The 18,134-nt window shown below is 46.7% G+C and overlaps 1 protein-coding gene across 3 annotated transcripts in view; it reads right to left on the minus strand.

Annotated features, from left to right (window-relative positions):
* SFMBT2 (Scm like with four mbt domains 2) overlaps positions 1-18,134 on the minus strand; it is a 256,051-nt gene that overhangs the window by 204,835 nt on the left and 33,082 nt on the right. For 2 of the 3 annotated variants that reach the window (XM_034929914.2, XM_008953126.4), the window contains exons 3-4: positions 6,961-7,055; positions 4,380-4,620 (exon numbers count right to left, since the gene is read on the minus strand). In XM_034929914.2, the coding sequence (XP_034785805.2) occupies positions 4,380-4,620; positions 6,961-7,055 (336 nt within the window). Of the gene's footprint in view, positions 1-4,379; positions 4,621-6,960; positions 7,056-18,134 lie in introns of those variants that run through there. The other variant, XM_055092391.2, reaches the window with a different exon arrangement.

Consider the following 18,134-nt stretch of genomic DNA (forward strand, 5'->3'; position numbering starts at 1 on the left):
GCCTCCTGGGTTCAAACAATTCTCCTGCCTCAGCCTGCCGAGTAGCTGGGATTACAGGCATGCACCACCATGCCCAGCTAATTTTGTATTTTTAGTAGAGATGGAGTTTCACCATGTTGGCCAGGCTTGTCTCGAACGCCTGACCTCATGATCCGCCCGCATCGGCCTCCCAAAGTGCCGTGATTACAGGCGTGAGCCACCGCACCCTGCCTAAACCTCTTTTTCTTTATAAATTACCAGTCTCAGGTATGTCTTTATTAGCAGTGTGAGAACAGACTAATACCCCCCTCATGCAAAGATGAGAACCCCAAGAAGGGGACTCACCCATGGAGCTAAGTTAATGGCAAAGGCAAGATAAGAATTCAGATCTTGGGCTGCAACCACAGGCCCCTCCCTTTATACCACTCTGACTCCTGGAATCAGTAAGAAAATCTCCCTCTCACCAAGAAGCCTCCCAAACAGAAACATCATACACCCTGGATCGCTGTAACTCCTGTTCATATTCTGCGGTGCCTTTCAAGTTTAACCACAGCAAAGATCGACCAGGTATGGTTGCAGAATTTACAATGATATCAGGTCTCTAAGACAGAAAAAAACACACACGAACAAGAATCCTTGTTTAAAAAATAGATTCTACTATTCCCTCCGGAACAACTGCCGCCTCTGGCTACAAAGCAATAATTATTCTGTCCTACAGCGATCAATAAAACTTCTTGCCCCATGAACCTGCTATTTCCTGACTCTGCTCTCCATATTAAAGATTTCCAAGTCATATTGATTACCCACTAAATGTTTTTGAGTTCTTTAAAAAAATCACTGAAGAATTCCTCAAATTAGCATAAGTTGTTAACAACTGAAAAGACTTTAAGTATTTCCATCACATTCATGGTTTCCCTTTTTCCAGGGTGTTCTCATTTTTCTTTTTGAACTTGTCATTTTAAGTGTGACTGTGGCAAAGTCAGTAGGATACAAATTTGATGGTGTTTCTGAGAGTGTGTGTGACTGCTGCCACATTTGTCTTCTGAGGGAGAAGGAAGAATTGATTAATAAACTCTGCCCTCTTTCTCAAGCAACAGCATACATTTTTACCAAATGAACCCATTAGCTCTTAGAGAATTCAGATTCAAGACCCCAGAACTTGTCTCTAAAACTATTCACTAGAGAAGCTATTACAAAATGAAACCATCTTACATCCTTTCCAAGGGTCTTTCAAGATTCAAGTGTTAAACTTGAAGAGTGAGTCATGAATGTGATGGTAAAACCGTCGGCAACAAGGATGGGGCCTGAGGCTCCCACCCACTCTATGTGCCCCCTCTGTGTGCCCTTCTCTTGATGCCCCCAAGTGTGTACACGGCCCCCGGCATGAACGCAACTCCCCTGAGTGTGAGGGGGCACAAATGTGTGGCACCTGCGTGCAGAGTTGGGGATGGGGGAAGGTCTCTAAATCTCTAACTAGACCTGGCATTTCCTCAATATTCCATCAGTACAATTCCTCCATCAAGGCTGATTTATTTCACGACGAATCAGAAATCATAGGTAAATTAATCAAACGTTACACCACAGCTTCTCACCTCAGTGGAGGTTTTAATTCAAAGGCAAATCTAACAATCTCACTCAGGACCTGTTTAGGCTGGGTCTGGGGCTGAGTGAATCAGATATTACCAAAAGCATGAGCATGCACTGTGCCTCCCAGGGTGGGCCTCCTGACCCTGCGATTTGCGTACGCAGAGCTGGAGTGGGAACTAAAAATAAAACCTGACTTAATAACAGCCATTCTCCAGCACTCACCTGAATAGAGAGGCTGGAAATCCAGGCTCGCACGTCCAGAGAGAAGGTGCACACAGCACTACTGGCAGCTCAAGGAGGAAAGGTGAAGGAGAGCGCACGTGCTTCCTCCCTTCGTAACAACGACTGTTCTTTTCCTTGCTATTTCAGACGACCATGTAAGCCGCACTTTTACCTTCTTCAGTAAATCACTCGATTACTCAGTGAACCTTTACTGAGAATTCCTCAAGCACAGGCAGCACGTGCTAGAGCTGGTGTACACAGATGAGTGGGTTCACACCATGCAGCTTACTGTCTGGGGGGATAAAGTGTACTCCATTCAAAGAACCACCCAAGTGGAAGTACAGCTGCCTCTAAATGTCCACCCACTGATGAAGGCAGAACAAAATATGATCAATCCATGCCAGAGAATATGATTCAGCCTTAAAAAGGAAAGAAATTCTGACACAAGCTACCATGGGGATGAGCCCTGAGGACACTATGCTTAAGAGAATAAACCAAACACAAAAGGCCACACAGCATAGGATTCCATGCATGTAAAATGCCCAGAATAGGAAAATCTACAGAAACAGAAAGTGCATTAGTGTTTGCCAAGGGTTTTCCGGGGAGGGGGAGAATGGGGAGTGACCTTGGAGGTGATAAAAAAAATGTTCTGGAATTAGATAGTAATAATGGTTGCACAACCTTGTGAATATACTAAAAAATCACTGAACTGTACACTTTAAAGTGGTGAATTTTATGGCACGTCAATTAGATCTTAAAAAAGAAAAGAAAAGAAAAGATAGTACAACTGCAACCGTGATGAACACTGAAGGCGCAGGCAGCCACGTGGTGCAGATAGGGTGTGACCTGGCCTACAAGCACAGACAGTGTCAACCTCGGTGCAGGTGGAAGAGGGAGCTATGCTGACAGCTGGAGCAGGAGGAGGACGCGGAAAGGAAGGAGGTTCTCAGCACAGGAAACAGCGGGTGCAAAGACCCAATGCAGGAAAGAAAGAAAGAAGACCCTTTTTCTCTGTCTTTGGAGACAATAAAGGGTCAAAATGTCAGCTAACGCCATGGCAATGGGTTCGATCCTGACAAATGTCACATAAATGCAACTCTTAACTGCAGCCATTTTATGACCCCCTTCTTAGCAGGCTATCAATTACACCTAACAAAGGGTAATTAAAAAACCACAGGCTATTCCAAATAATCAGAAAAACAATATATCATAACCAAAAAAAAAAAAAAAAAAGATAGAGCTCCGATACCGTGAAAGGCTAAGTAAGGCAACTGCTAATACCACAAACAGAATGAACCTGGGGATTTCACCTCTCCAAGTTTACACGTCACTTCAAGATGAAAATAGGCAGCTAGCTACGAAGAGGACACCACACACATTTGCAAGGTGGCATCAAGAGCCTGCAAGTATCGCTGCTGCCATTATCATACAATAAAACACAGAGAGTGGGGTGTAGAGATTCACGTAATTAGCTGCCCTCAGTTTTCTCACTTAGGGGATCAGATGAATTCCTTCAATGCATTTATCATGTCCAGCCCATTCTTTTCCAGCAGGCTTTCTCCCCCTCAGCACTGCTGGCAGGCTGAGCCTGGTAATGATTGGTTATGGGGCTGTCCTGTGCATTGCGGGGGTTTAGCATCATCGCTGGCCTCCACCCACTAAATGGTAGTAGCAACTCCCATGGCCCTGACCAAAAATGCCTCCGGATATTGCCAGGTGTCCCCTGGGGGGTAAAACTGCCCCCGGAGAGAATAGTGGCTTTGTAGCAACTAAATTGATCATATCTATATGGGCTTTGACCACTCCCTTGAGACCAATGTCATTTCCCTCATCTGTATGGTTTTCTTTCTTTCTTAATTTTTTTTTTAAATTATACTTTAAGTTTTAGGGCACATGTGCTGTATGGTTTTCTAAAAGCTTGACACCCTGACAGTCTCCCAACAAGACAGATGAAAAGTTATTAGAGAAGCCTGCTTAAGACGCTCTGTTACTGTTCAAATGTCCACTTGCTAAAGCAGAAGAAAAGCAACATGGCCAGTCACCAAACACAAGACCTCAATTCCTGATGTCCTTTCAGCCTTCCTTTCTTACCCTCCAATTCCCGATGTCCTTTCAGCCTTCCTTTCTTACCCTCCAATTCCCGATGTCCTTTCAGCCTTCCTTTCTTACCCTCCAATTCCCGATGTCCTTTCAGCCTTCCTTTCTTACCCTCCAATTCCCGATGTCCTTTCAGCCTTCCTTTCTTACCCTCCAATTCCCGATGTCCTTTCAGCCTTCCTTTCTTACCCTCCAATTCCCGATGTCCTTTCAGCCTTCCTTTCTTACCCTCCAAAAGGAATTTAAGGATTAGGCATACTTTCAGTTCCGAAAAGCCAAGTTTGGCTCCATTGTCAGCACCAGCTCTGACATCTGAAAATGCACTGATCTCCCTCCAGCTAAGGAAACCTGAGAAACCACTCTGAAAGAACTGTGAGACCTTTGCACTAAGACCATTAGGGATTCTACGCAAGGTTCTCTCTGCTCCTTGCAAAATTACAGGCGTCATGAAGGATGGCGGCTCGTAAATCGAAGCCTTTGAAACAGGGGCTCACCATCCGGCGGCATCAACACCTTGTTGTTCTGTGTGCACCACCCCACGGGGTGCAAATCCGCGATGACTACGTCACACCAGAAGTCAGCCCTGCGGTCCTCCCCGTAACCGCAGTAGCGCAGAAGCAGCAGCTGCCCGCACGTGGTAATGATCGTGGCCACCCAGTACGTGTCCGGGTTGTTCTTATTAGCCACTTCCAATTTCATTCCTGGCTGGAAGTTGCTCTGAATGCTGATTTCAACCTTAAGGAATCAGAAATAGAGAAAACCCATGACTACACTAGACACAATACATCCAGAAGATGATAAAAACCACTAAAAAATATGGCACTTACAAACAATATTCCTGTTGCTCTAAAACAGGCATGTATTTATCTAAGTAATACACTATGGAAGCCACAAACGTAATGCTAATTCTAACAATATATTTTAACCCAATATATCCAAAACATTATCACCTCAACATGTAATCAACATAAAAAACATTAATGAAACAACCGTCTTCTTTTTGAATAAAGCCTCTAAAACCTGGTGTGTATTCTACACTCACAGCACATCTGAATGTGGACTACACGCTTTTCAAGGACTCACAAGGACCACATGATAGGGGCTATTCCATGAACAACATGGCCCTAGAAAATGGAGTTGTTTTTTAATTAAGGGTGATAGTCTATTGATATCTACCAGCCCTCAATCCCAGAAAAAGCTTTCCAGCCTGGTGGGTCTTAACATTGCAAAGCTGATTTATCTGCTGTCCGCAAGTGGCCACTGCTGAAAGGAGATGACAGACTTATCAATCACACTTGCATGGGTCTGAGGCTACTTTTCCTTTAAACCTGGCAAACGGACCTGGGGACTTCTGCAGCCTGAAGGACAGCCTCCAGCTCTGGCCTCCAGGACACTATATTGTGATTAAAAGGGAGGTGGGAGGATTGACTGAATCAAAGAAAATAGGAGTGACTCCATACAGAGAGAAATTGATAACTTCTCAGTACAGAAAGAAAGGAAAAATTATGATCAATGTCTCTTTCCTAAACTGCCTAAGGCAACTGCCAAATCATCTCAGCATCTTAAGATGTAAATGTTACAATGGCTTTTGCGGGACCATAACCACATCATATGCTTCAAAGCTTTGCTATGTTTTAATATTTAGCTCTTGGTTTTACTAAACAGCCACAATCACGTTCATAATAAACTAGTAAATATAGCATGATGAGTATAAAGAGAAATGGAAACATGATCTACCTTTTCAGGGTCACAGAAATTTAATAAAAATCTTAAATTCCTTTTGGAAAGAACACTTCACCTCTAAAAAGAATAAAATGTTGTATTAAAATAAGGAATCAAATCGGGCATGGTGATGCATGCCTGTAATCTCAGCTACTCGAGAGGCTGAAGTAGGAGGATAGCTTGAGCCTGGAGTTCGAGGCCAACCCAGGCAACATGGCGAGACTTGGCTAACAGAAAATAAATAAATAAAAATAAGGAATCAAAGTTCTGGCTTCTTCATTCAGCCAAGGAGCCAAAAGGAAGAACAGGTTAAGAAAGTGCCCCGATTTATTGATGAAACTCAGGCTGAATCTTTGCCCTGCATGGACAAAGTGAAAAATGTTTCTCAGAGCTAAATCTCCGTTTCTATTTCTATTAAAACAAAAATTAAAGACTAAATTTCCAGGACCCAACTTCTTAGGACCCAGGTGAGTTAGACTTTTCCCTGCTAATGATATTATACATTACCAGTATCTTACACCAAAGCGAAAACCTGATAAAAACTGACTTTTTAAAAATTTTCTGGGACTTGCCCAGTGCTGGACATGCTATTTGCATTATCCAAAGAAACATTATTGATGAGAGTGGTTTTTTTGGTTGGATCCAAATGTTTCCATCATATTTATGGTTAGTTCCTCTAATCTGACTCATCTGCCAACAAATGGCTGGAAATCTTTTATGAGCTTTTTCAAAATCAAAATATTAATTGAAGCTGAAAACATATAGCCATTACACCTACTAAGAATACATTACACCTACTGGTTTAGTTTTCCAGCTCTTTACTTACTCAAGCTGACCCTACCTGTGGTCTATATATTCCCTGTAGCTATCCAGGGAAACCAAGCTAACTTCCAGGTCTCCTCCTTCTTCCTAAGAAATCTTGGCTGAATTTCCGTCTTGCCTTTTTGTTTGAGACAGGGTTTCACTCTATCACCCAGGCTGGAGTGCAGTGGTGCAATCTTGGCTCACTGCAATCTCCACCTCCTGGGCTCAAGTGACCCTCCCCACCTCAGCCCCCCAAGTAGCTGGGACTACAGGCGTGCACCACCACACCCAGCTAATTTTTATATTTTTTGTAGGGATGGGATTTAGCCATGTTTCCCAGGCTGGTCTCGAACTCCTCAACTCAAGTGATTTGCCAGTCTCAGCCTCAGCCTCCCAAAGTGCTGGGATTACAGGTGTGAGCCACCATGCCTGGCCACGAATTTCCCTCTTTCCTCTGCCCTTCTTCCATTGAGTTCTCCGGCTTCTCCCTATAGATTCCTTCCCTTCCCACTTTCTAGACACAGAGAAGACACAAGCTGCTTTACATACGTGTTTGAATGATGTGTGGGGAGCGGCACTTGCTCCTGTCTCTTCCAAATATTCTCCCCAGTTAAAGCCAGTTTCCTCCAAGCTTGAGCCTTCTTCTGTTGAAAAACAAAAGAACAGAATATCAATGCTGGAGTGGAGGACAGAAAGGTGCTGGCCTGCAACTGAGACCAGAAAATCCTTCATACAAGACACAAGCTAATTCCACAGTTTAGAAGGATATTGCTGAATTTTTTGCAAAGCTTCAGTCTGCTGATTTTAGAAGTGTTGACTAAAGAAAGGAAAACATGGGACATTCCGCTTTGACTGCACTGATGAAATCAAGAGTAACACTGGGTTCTCTGGGGTAAATAACATGAGACATGTTCCAACGCATATTTGCTACATGTTCGTGTATTAGTTTGAAATTAGCTGCAGTAGACATCCCAGCCTGCAGGGAGGCTGGAGGACAAGGCGAAGGAACCCATCGTGCGCTGAGCAAGGGCTGTGATGTAGGCTGTGATGTATACAGAGAACAGCACTAATTGTTATAAAGATAAAGCACTGACTCTGGCATCATTTTAAGGGGAAAAGGAGAAAATGAGGCCCCAAAGAATTGCTCGAGTGTGTGGGGCCACCCAGCCAGTCAACAACACAAACCAACAAGCTGCCTGACACTCCCGATGCCTGGCCAGTCCAAGGCTCCCAACTCCTACCTACTGCCGGGACACAGCTGTTGGGGCCCGACACTCCGGCAGAAACCAACAGTGCATGTGTTTCTCCAATCACAAGGAATAAAGAGAAATACAATCAAATGCACAACATGGCTCTTAAAATCGTAACTATTTGTGGGGGGGTATTTTGTTTTTTGTTTTGTTTTTTTGAGAGACAGAGTCTTGCTCTGTCACCCAGGCTGGAGTGCAGTGGTGCAATCTCGGCTCACTACAACCTCCACCTCCTGGGTTCAAGCAATTCTCCTGCCTCAGCTTCCTAAGTAGCTGGGACTAAAGGTGTGCATCACCACGCCCAACAAATTTTTGTATTTTTTAGTAGAGACAGAGTTTCACTACACGTTGGCCAGGCTGGTGTCGAACTCTGAACCTCAGGTGATCCACCTGCCTCAGCCTCCCAAAGTGCTAGGATTACAGACATGAGCCACCATGCCCGGCCAAAATCATAACTATTTGAATTTCACAAATCCACACACCCAGGCTTGAAGGAAATCAAGCAATTCCCCAAACATTTAAGGCTACATATACGATAAAACTTGTATAGTCAAAAAGCATCAAATAATGCATTTTAACATATACACGGCATAAATGTGATGGCGTCATTTTAAATGGAAATAATAAGCTGTAAACATCATTTGAACCAATTGGCAAGGCCATGATAAGAACATACAACAGAAAGAGCTGTCCAAAATGCACACGAGAGTTCCAAAAGTTTAGATGATCTTCCTGCAATAATGTCCAATGGATGCTGATGCTCAATCCATTTATCTTCTAGAAACAAGAGCCTGTGTCACTGGCCAAGAGTAAATACTGCTTTCCATCTTGTGGCTGGTACAGAACTGATATCCGATCCTATCAGATGGGCCAGGGGACATGGGGCCGAATAAGAATGCCTTCTTTTGGAGACTATCACTACTTTTTGTCTACCTGTAATTTTTTTTTTTTTTTTTTTTTTTTTTGAGATGGAGTCTTGCTCTGTCATCCAGGCTGGAGTGCAGTGGCGCGATCTCAGCTCACTACAACCTCCACCCCCCCAGGTTCAAGTGATTCTCCTGCCTCAGCCTCCCGAGTAGCTGGGATTACAAGCTTGCACCACCACGCCCGGCTAATTTTAGTAGAGATGGGGTTTCGCCATGTTGGGCAGACTGGTCTCAAATTCCCGACCTCAGGTGATCCTCCCTCCTCAGCCTCCCAAAGTGCTGGGATTACAGGCGTGAGCCACCACGCCCGGCCTTCTTGCAATTTTTGAATTATAAGTAGGAAAAGTAAGTCTCTCTTAATACTTGGTGTACTCTCAGAAATTGAGGGAAGAGGATCATTTTTGTAAAGTCAGAAGAGCTGAATTGAAAGGCTATTTTAAATTTTGCCTTCTAAGCCCAAGTTGCTTAGAATGGCCTCCTCAACTTTTGCTTCAATAAAATGACTTACAGTCAAACATCCAAAAAAGAAAAAGAAAAAGCCATCAGGAGAGAAAACCTTTCCTTGGTGGTGCTCTAACATTCTGTCCCACCCATGGATTGAAGCCCTTCAAACAGAAATGCACTTCCTGAAAAAATAAGTCAACAGGTCCTGCAGCCTCCAGTGAAGAATGGATGACACCAAGAAGTTTAGAGCGTCACAGACACAGTGAAGTGAACTAGAGAGAAAGCAGTCGTCTCCTGGAAAACACCTCAGGGTGGCACCTGATGGCTCTGGTGACAATCCCCTGCCTCCCAACGGCACTGGGCACCTCTTACCAAATTTGCTTTCCGATGCACTAGTCAGAGGCGTCAGCTCAGCACTATTGCTCTGCCCCAACGTCCTGATGCAGTATCTAAGGATAGCAAACTTGCTGCAGAGAAAGTCCAGAGCTTCTTTCCATCCTCCTTGTCTGGCCTCAGCTTGAACCAGACCCTCCTGCAGCCCCCTGCCTGCCCTAGCCTGTGTCAGTAACTTCCAGCTCTACAAAGCAGCCACCGCCCTCCCGGGAACATCCTAAGAGCTCTGCTGTGTTCAAGTGTCACTTCTGTGCTACAAGGCTTGCTATGATTTGAATGTGGTCTGTCCCCACCAAAAGTCATGTTGCAATCTGATTCCCAATGTGGCAGGGCTGGGAGCTGAGGTCTAGCAGGGGCTATCTGGGTCGTGGGGGCAGATCCCTCATGAATAGATTAATGTCCTCCCTCAGGGGTGAGTTCTGGCTCTCGAAGGAATGGATGACTTCCCTCGAGAGTGGGTTGTTAAGACCCTGGTTAGTCTCTTGCTTCCTCTTTCCATGTGATCTCTCTGCACACACCTGCTCCCCTTCCTCTTTCTGCCAAGAGCGGGAACAGCCTGAGGCCCTCACCAGATGCAGCTGCCCGTCATAGACTTCGCAGCCACCAGAATCGGGAGTTGAATAAACCTTTTCTTTATAAATTATGCAGACTCGGGTATTCTGTTATAGGAACACGAAACAGAATGAAACAGTGGTTTACAGGTATTGCCTCACAATCCTCCCAAGAACGATGATGGATGCATACTCACAGGGGCAATCTTGAGAGCTCAGAAAGGACAGGGAATCACCCTGAGCCACTGTTGTCCAGCATCAGGGTCAGGAGTCCAAAGCTGGAGCTCTTATGAAGTACTTTCCCCCTCCTTCTCCCACCTGTATCATGCACCAGAAACCACCACTGCCACCACCCGTGTCTCCTGCAGAATCCTAGGGAGGTTTCAAAGTGATGAGTCTGTCTCTCCATGTTGGTGAACCCTGAAACAGTCTACAGCCAAAAAAGCAGGAAAAGGGAAGACACAGGAAGCCGTGGCCACCTGCGAAGAGGAGAAGAGTGGACTGAGCTCCCAGAACCTGTGTGTGAGGAAGAAGAAGAGCACCTGGGAAGAAGACATCGGCATGAAACTCAGTCCTGGGCCAAAGGAGGCACAAGGTTCTACGTAGGACTCCGAGAATGATAGCTGCTGAAAAACGGGACAAGTTGTCCTGGGTGACTCCTTCCTGCAAATCAGAAACATGCAAATCGAGGCTGGGCGCAGTGGCTCATCCTGTAATCCCAGCACTTTGGGAGGGCAAGGAAGGTGGATCACTTGAGGTCAAGAGTTCAAGACCAGCCTGGTGAACATGGTGAAACCCGTCTCTACTAAAAATACACCAATTAGCCAGGGGTGGTGGCATGCACCTATAATCTCAGTTACTCAGGAGGCTGGGGCAGGAGAATCACTTGAACCCAGGATGTGGAGGCTGCAGTGAGCTGAGATGGTGCCACTACACTCTAGACTGGGTCACAGAGCAAGACTCCATCTCAACAAAACAAAACAAAACAAAAAAAAGGAAACATGCACATTGAGGCGGAACCTCAGAAACTGCCTGCAGTCACCAGCACCTGGGATGAGAGGCATTAGTGACCCATCCCATTACCCACAAAGATTCGAAGATTCTATCACTTCAGATCAGGGGAGACCAGAGCCTCCAATTTTCAACCTCAACACTGAGACCGCTGGTTGCAGTTCTTTATTCTCCAAACAATTCTAATCTATACTATTAGAATTTTACCAAAAGTTTTGCTTCCGTCAAATTTTAATTCATTACAACTACATTTCCCAATATACAGGGCTCTACAGACTTCAGCGCACATGGTTTCATTCAGTCAAGTTAACCAGGAGGTCAGAGGGTGCCACTGTGTCTCCCCTTCAGGAATCAGTAGAACACTAAGCTCTGTCACTCTCTGCTGGTCTAAAGAAAACACTTAAAAAGGTAACCAAAAGTCAGACCCAGAATGGGATTTTTAAAAAACTCAAACCTTCATGCCCAGCACTGATGACTTGAACTGTGCGTTATAACAAAGTCAAGCACAAAATTTACGGTTATTCACAATACAGCCTTTTAAAATGGGTCACGTACAACCCTTCCCCAGGCCTATGTGCCCCAAGGAGCTGATTCTCCAAAGACATTTCAATGAGCAATAGAAAAACACACAAAATGTTTATGGGGAGAGGTCTCATAAACCCAGAGCAAATATTTATAGCTGATTCATAAACCTCTTAAACCCATAAACATTTTATCAAGGAAATTCTGACAATCTCCCTCCATGTAAATGACCCAGTGGGAAGTATTTCCCCATGATGTCATGAAAACCGACTAGGAAAAGCTACGAAGAAAATTTCACAATTTAAAAGAAAACTGTTCATTAGCAGCGATCCAGTTTTAGAAAACAGAAAGCTATTTATGAGGCAAGAATATTTCATAAGAAACATAAAAAGAATACCTCACTATACCTTACTAGAAGCTGGAGTGTAAGTGACATGAGAGTGAAAAATGGAATAAACAAACGGCCCATACATCTTTGTTTAAGGAATAAAATCTTGGGTTTGTACAATTTTACAATCTGAAACAAGGCTGACTTTACAAGGCTGAATATTAAAGCCTGTGCCCACTACACCAATAAAGGAACCGGGAATTGGCAGATTCAGGGTGAATGCTTACTGAGCACCTTCTTAGATGCTAGATTTTTTTTTTAATGTGGAAAGAGACAGAAAGAAGACATTAAGTCTTTCTTCTTGTAAATACTGATAGTCATTTCGTACTATCCTAAGATTTAGAAATTAGTTCCACCAAGAGTATATTCATTGGAAGCATCTGTGCAAACAACTCAGAAAGGAACCGTGGCCACCTGCCTAGAATCTGAGCTCACAACTGCAGAGCCACCCCACAGGCAGGGACAGTCCTCACGGCACAAAGGTCCTCCTGACTCATCCAACTACCCGATGGCCAGAGTTACTCTAGGAGAAAAGAAAAAACCACACACACACACACACACACACACACACACACACACACACACACAAATCACCTAGCCAGGGGAAGCCACAGCTATTCAAAGGAGGGTTAAGGAAAAAAGGGAATACCATTGAGTCACACAGGACTAGTTCCCAGCATGAAGAGTGAGGCCTGAATTTTTCTAAGAAAAATGTTGATTCCTTTCCTTCCCAAATAGAAGAGCCTGTGGTTCTCCAGTTAATACCAAATGCCAAGAAGAAGAATCAAGCTCACATTTTCAGCATAATTCTCTCCAGTGAGGCTCACCCTGTCTAAATGTGCAACACCACTTTATCTATAGACTTCATCAGGAAATTTCATGTCGCAAGCCTGTAAAAAGAATGTCAAGGAATCTACTGAACACTGTGTCAGCATATTGTTCTGCTTGCTTTTATCACAGCAACTGACAACGCCTGGAATCCCAGCATTGGAATTTCAGCGCACTTCCTTCTTGGTGTCCCCTGGGATGATGCTGTCTATGGTGTCTGCTGGGGAGGCAGCAGATCCTGAGCTATTTCCTCTCCCTGGGCTTATTCTAATCACATATTCAGTGTTCCTGGGAGAAAGAGTAATTTTATATTGTGCCTATTTCATTTACAGGACTTGGGTGTCGGTTATTGATCTCAACTGTGATTTGAGCTTTCCTTAGAAAAAGGCCCCCCCACCCTGCAGTCCCGGCACTTTGGGAGGCTGAGGTGGGCGGATCACAAGGTCAGGAGATCGAGACCATCCTGGCTGACATGGTGAAACCCTGTCTCTACTAAAAACACAAAAAATTAGCCAGGCGTGGTGGCGGGCACCTGTAATCCCAGCTACTGCAGAGGCTGAGGCAGGAGAATGGCGTGAACCCGGGAGGCGGAGCTTAAAGTGAGCGGAGATCACACCACTGCACTGCAGCCTGGGTGACAGAGCAAGACTCCGTCTCAAAAAAAAAAAAAAAAAGGCCCTCCCACAAAAAAAAAAAAAAAAAAAAAAAAAAAGCCTGGTAATGAGACTGAGGCCAGCTGAAGTCTTCCTTTCATGGGGGCATCACTGCAAGGAATCATAGCCTCATAGCATCTCAGGGTGGACAGTGGCAAAAAAAAAACAAACAAACATAAGAGAAAACACCCGGCCAAGTGCGGTGGCTCACACCTGTAATCCCAGCACTTTGGGAGGCTGAGGCGGGCAAATCACGAGGTCAGGAGAATGAGACCATCCTGGCCAACATGGTGAAACCCCATCTCTACTAAAAATACAAAAATTAGCCGGGCATGGTGGCGGGCACCTGTAGTCCCAGCTACTTGGGAGGCTGAGGCAGGAGGATCACTTGAACCAGGGAGTCGGAGGTTGCAGTGAGCCGAGATCGCACCATTGCACTCCAGCCTGGGAGACAGAGCGAGACTCCGTCTCAAAAAAAAAAAAAAAAAAAAAAGGAAACACCCAAGCGGGTTTGATTTTCCTTTCTTCGATCCCATAATTTTCTCAAGGAAAAACTTTAGTCACTCGAGTGTAGTCACTTGCGAGGGAGACAGTAACACAGTGGTCCCCAACCTTTTTGGCGCCAGGGACTGGTTTTGTGGAAGACAATTAGGCACCGGTTTTGTAGAAGACAATTTTTCCACAGATACAGGGGATGGGAGGATGGTTTCAGGACAATTCAAGCACATTACATTTATTGTGCACTTTATTTCTATTATTATTACATTGTACTATGTAATGAAATAATTCTGTAACTCACCATAATATAGAATCAGTGGGAATCCTGGGCTTGTTTTCCTGCAACTAGACAGTCCCATCTGGGGGTGATGGGAGACAGTGACAGATCATCAGGCATTAGATTCTCATAAGGACCGTGCAACCCAGATCCCTGGCACATGCAGTTCACAATAGGGGTCACACTCCTATGAGAATCTAATGCCGCTGCTGATCTGACAGGAGGTGAAGCTCAGGCAGTAATGTGAGCAATGGGGAGCAGCTGTCAATACAGATGAAACTCAGCTCCCTCACCTGACTCTCACCTCCAGTGGTGCAGCCCAGTTCCTAACAGCCCACGGACCAGTACCAATCTGTGGCCGGGGGGTTGGGAACCCCTGTCGTAATGTATCACGGGACACAGGGGAGGTGGCACGGGAGGAAAGAGTAGGAAAGAACAACAAAGAATCTAAGTTGTGTCTGTACCCCCAAAATTTTGTGTGTGGGGGGGGGTTATGTGTGTGTGCAGGGGAGGTGGGTATGAATGTGGGGGTGTATGTGAATGGGTGGGAGTGTGTGTGTGGATGGGTGGATGGATGGGTGTGAGTGTGTGTGTGCATGTGTATGTGGATGGGTGTGTGTGTGAGTGTATGGATGGGTGGATGATGTGTGTGTGTGAGTGTATGGATGGGTGGATGGATGGGTTGAGTGTGGGTGTGTGTGTATGGCTGTGGGGTGGGTGTGAGTGTAAGGATGGGTGGATGGGTGGGTGGATAGATGGGTGTGAGTGTGTGGGGGCGTGTATGTGTAGATGGGTGGATGGATGGGTGTGAGTGTGTGTGTGTATGGCTGTGGGGTGGGTGTGAGTGTGGGTTGAGTGTATGGATGGGTGGATGGATGGGTGTGAGTGTGGGTGTGTGTGGGTGTATGTGTGGATGGGTGGATGGTCGGGTGTGTGCATGGGTGTGTGTGGCTGTGGGGTGGGTGTGTGGGTGTGTGTGGCTGTGGGGTGGGTGTGTGTGGGTGTGTGTGGCTGTGGGGTGGGTGTGAGTGTGGGTGTGAGTGGCTGTGGGGTGGGTGTGTGGCTGTGGGGTGTGTGTGAGTGTGGGTGTGAGTGGCTGTGGGGTGGGTGTGTGTGGGTGTGTGTGGCTGTAGGGTGGGTATGTGTGGGTGTGGCTGTGGGGTGGGTGTGAGTGTGGGTGTGAGTGGCTGTGGGGTGGGTGTGTGGCTGTGGGGTGGGTGTGTGTGGGTGTGTGTGGCTGTGGGGTGGTGTGTGTGGGTGTGAGTGGCTGTGGGGTGGGTGTGAGTGTGGGTGTGAGTGGCTGTGGGGTGGGTGTGTGTGGCTGTGGGGTGGGTGTGAGTGGCTGTGGGGTGGGTGTGAGTGTGGGTGTGTGTGGCTGTGGGGTGGGTGTGTGTGGGTGTGTGTGGCTGTGGGGTGGTGTGAGTGTGGGTGTGAGTGGCTGTGGGGTGGGTGTGTGGCTGTGGGGTGGGTGTGTGTGGGTGTGTGTGGCTGTGGGGTGGTGTGAGTGTGGGTGTGAGTGGCTGTGGGGTGGGTGTGTGGGTGTGAGTGGCTGTGGGGTGGGTGTGGCTGTGGGGTGGGTGTGAGTGGCTGTGGGGTGGGTGTGAGTGTGGGTGTGTGTGGCTGTGGGGTGGGTGTGTGTGGGTGTGTGTGGCTGTGGGGTGGTGTGAGTGTGGGTGTGTGTGGCTGTGGGGTGGGTGTGTGTGGGTGTGTGTGGCTGTGGGGTGGTGTGAGTGTGGGTGTGAGTGGCTGTGGGGTGGGTGTGAGTGTGGGTGTGTGTGGCTGTGGGGTGGGTGTGAGTGTGGGTGTGTGTGGCTGTGGGGTGGGTGTGTGTGGGTGTGTGTGGCTGTGGGGTGGGTGTGTGTGGGTGTGTGTGGCTGTGGGGTGGGTGTGTGTGGCTGTGGGGTGGTGTGAGTGTGGGTGTGAGTGGCTGTGGGGTGGGTGTGTGGGTGTGAGTGGCTGTGGGGTGGGTGTGGCTGTGGGGTGGGTGTGAGTGTGGGTGTGTGTGGCTGTGGGGTGGGTGTGAGTGTGGGTGTGTGTGGCTGTGGGGTGGTGTGAGTGTGGGTGTGTGTGGCTGTGGGGTGGGTGTGTGTAGGTGTGTGTGGCTGTGGGGTGGCTGTGTGTGTGGGTGTGTGTGGCTGTGGGGTGGTGTGAGTGTGGGGGTGTGTGGCTGTGGGGTGGTGTGAGTGTGGGAGTGGCTGTGGGGTGGGTGTGTGGGTGTGAGTGGCTGTGGGGTGGTGTGAGTGTGGGTGTGAGTGGCTGTGGGGTGGGTGTGTGGCTGTGGGGTGGGTGTGTGTGGGTGTGTGTGGCTGTGGGGTGGTGTGAGTGTGGGTGTGTGTGGCTGTGGGGTGGTGTGAGTGTGGGTGTGAGTGGCTGTGGGGTGGGTGTGAGTGTGGGTGTGTGTGGCTGTGGGGTGGTGTGAGTGTGGGTGTGTGTGGCTGTGGGGTGGTGTGAGTGTGGGTGTGAGTGGCTGTGGGGTGGTGTGAGTGTGGGTGTGTGTGGCTGTGGGGTGGGTATGTGTGGGTGTGTGTGGCTGTGGGGTGGGTGTGAGTGTGGGTGTGTGTGGCTGTGGGGTGGGTATGTGTGGGTGTGTGTGGCTGTGGGGTGGTGTGAGTGTGGGTGTGTGGCTGTGGGGTGGGTGTGTGTGGGTGTGAGTGGCTGTGGGGTGGGCGTGAGTGTGGGTGTGACTGTATGGATGGGTGGGTAGGAGGCTGTTGGGATTTCCTGATGACTCATCTGTGCACCTGAAGGGGCAGGTGCCCCCCAGGGTTTCAGAGCACCAACTCCACAGCCTCACAATGCCGGAAATTAAATCTTGCTTCTAACACAGGGCTCAAGTCACTTCACCTTGTTGTCCAGTCTCCTCATCTGTAAAACTGGGGCAATAAAAGCAGCTATGCCAGTGGGCTGTGGAAGGATGAGATGAATTAACACATGCAAAGAACTTAACATTTTCTGTGACTGCCACACAGTCTGAACTCATACACCTATCATCGCAAGTCAATTCAGAACCAGCTAAAGAACACTGGGTTTGCCTCCTCCTGTACGTGGGATGAGTAAATCCCATCTGAAAATGCTTCCCAGGAGAAGACCTTCAGCACCAAGACTCTGCAACAGCCCCAAACCTGTCCCAGCTGGTCCCAGAACCAAATATCTCACCAAGTGATTCCAGGACTGGAAATATTTTGTGGGTTAGCAGATTGGAAAAAATAATAATAAACTACTTGTAGAATCATACTTAATAGTTTGAATGCTCAAAACTAGATTTTAGTAAAAAAAAAAAATAAGCTACTTGTAGAATGAAAATGCTCAAAACTAGATTTGAGTTTCTCAAGTGAATCCAGCTACTGTCCTCTGCAAAGTCTTAGACTCTGCTTTAAACGTGTGTCCTCTTTAAAGAGTCTGTATCGTCATCTAAAACTCTCCTCACCGCACAAGTAAATACAGAAATCCCAAGGTGAAAGGACAGATTAGCCACATGGGGTTGGAGAAAAATCTGAGCCAATATCTGAAAAATGTTAAGATCATTTAGAGCCATTTAGAAATAGTATTTCCATTAAAGATCTGAACATCCTGTTTGATTTAGGCCATCCCCGATGCAAGAGCAAGGAACCAATCACGACATGAGTATACATGGGTTTTCTGCATGGACTCCCCCAGCCAAGGATATAATGATTCTCGCTCTCACATTTGCCATCCATAGAACCACCCTTAATGAAATGTCGGTACCAATCATTTTCCCGACACCAGATTATCATTAATGAGTTTCAGAAACTACTTAAGTTAGAGAGAGACACTGCAACTGTGTGCACATGAAAAGCCAATACACAGTTGGTGTTTAAACAGTTTCCAAAACATATCACGAGAAATAACTCAGTAATCCACGTTGGATGTGTGCAGATGATATACTACAAAAATACCCTGAAAGCTCAGGAACTCCAAAATTTGAAAAATAACTTCACTCAGCAAACATAGGAAAGACTTT

Source organism: Pan paniscus, chromosome 8 (genome assembly GCF_029289425.2).
Source record: "Pan paniscus chromosome 8, NHGRI_mPanPan1-v2.0_pri, whole genome shotgun sequence".
Classification (NCBI taxonomy): Eukaryota; Metazoa; Chordata; class Mammalia; order Primates; family Hominidae; genus Pan; species Pan paniscus.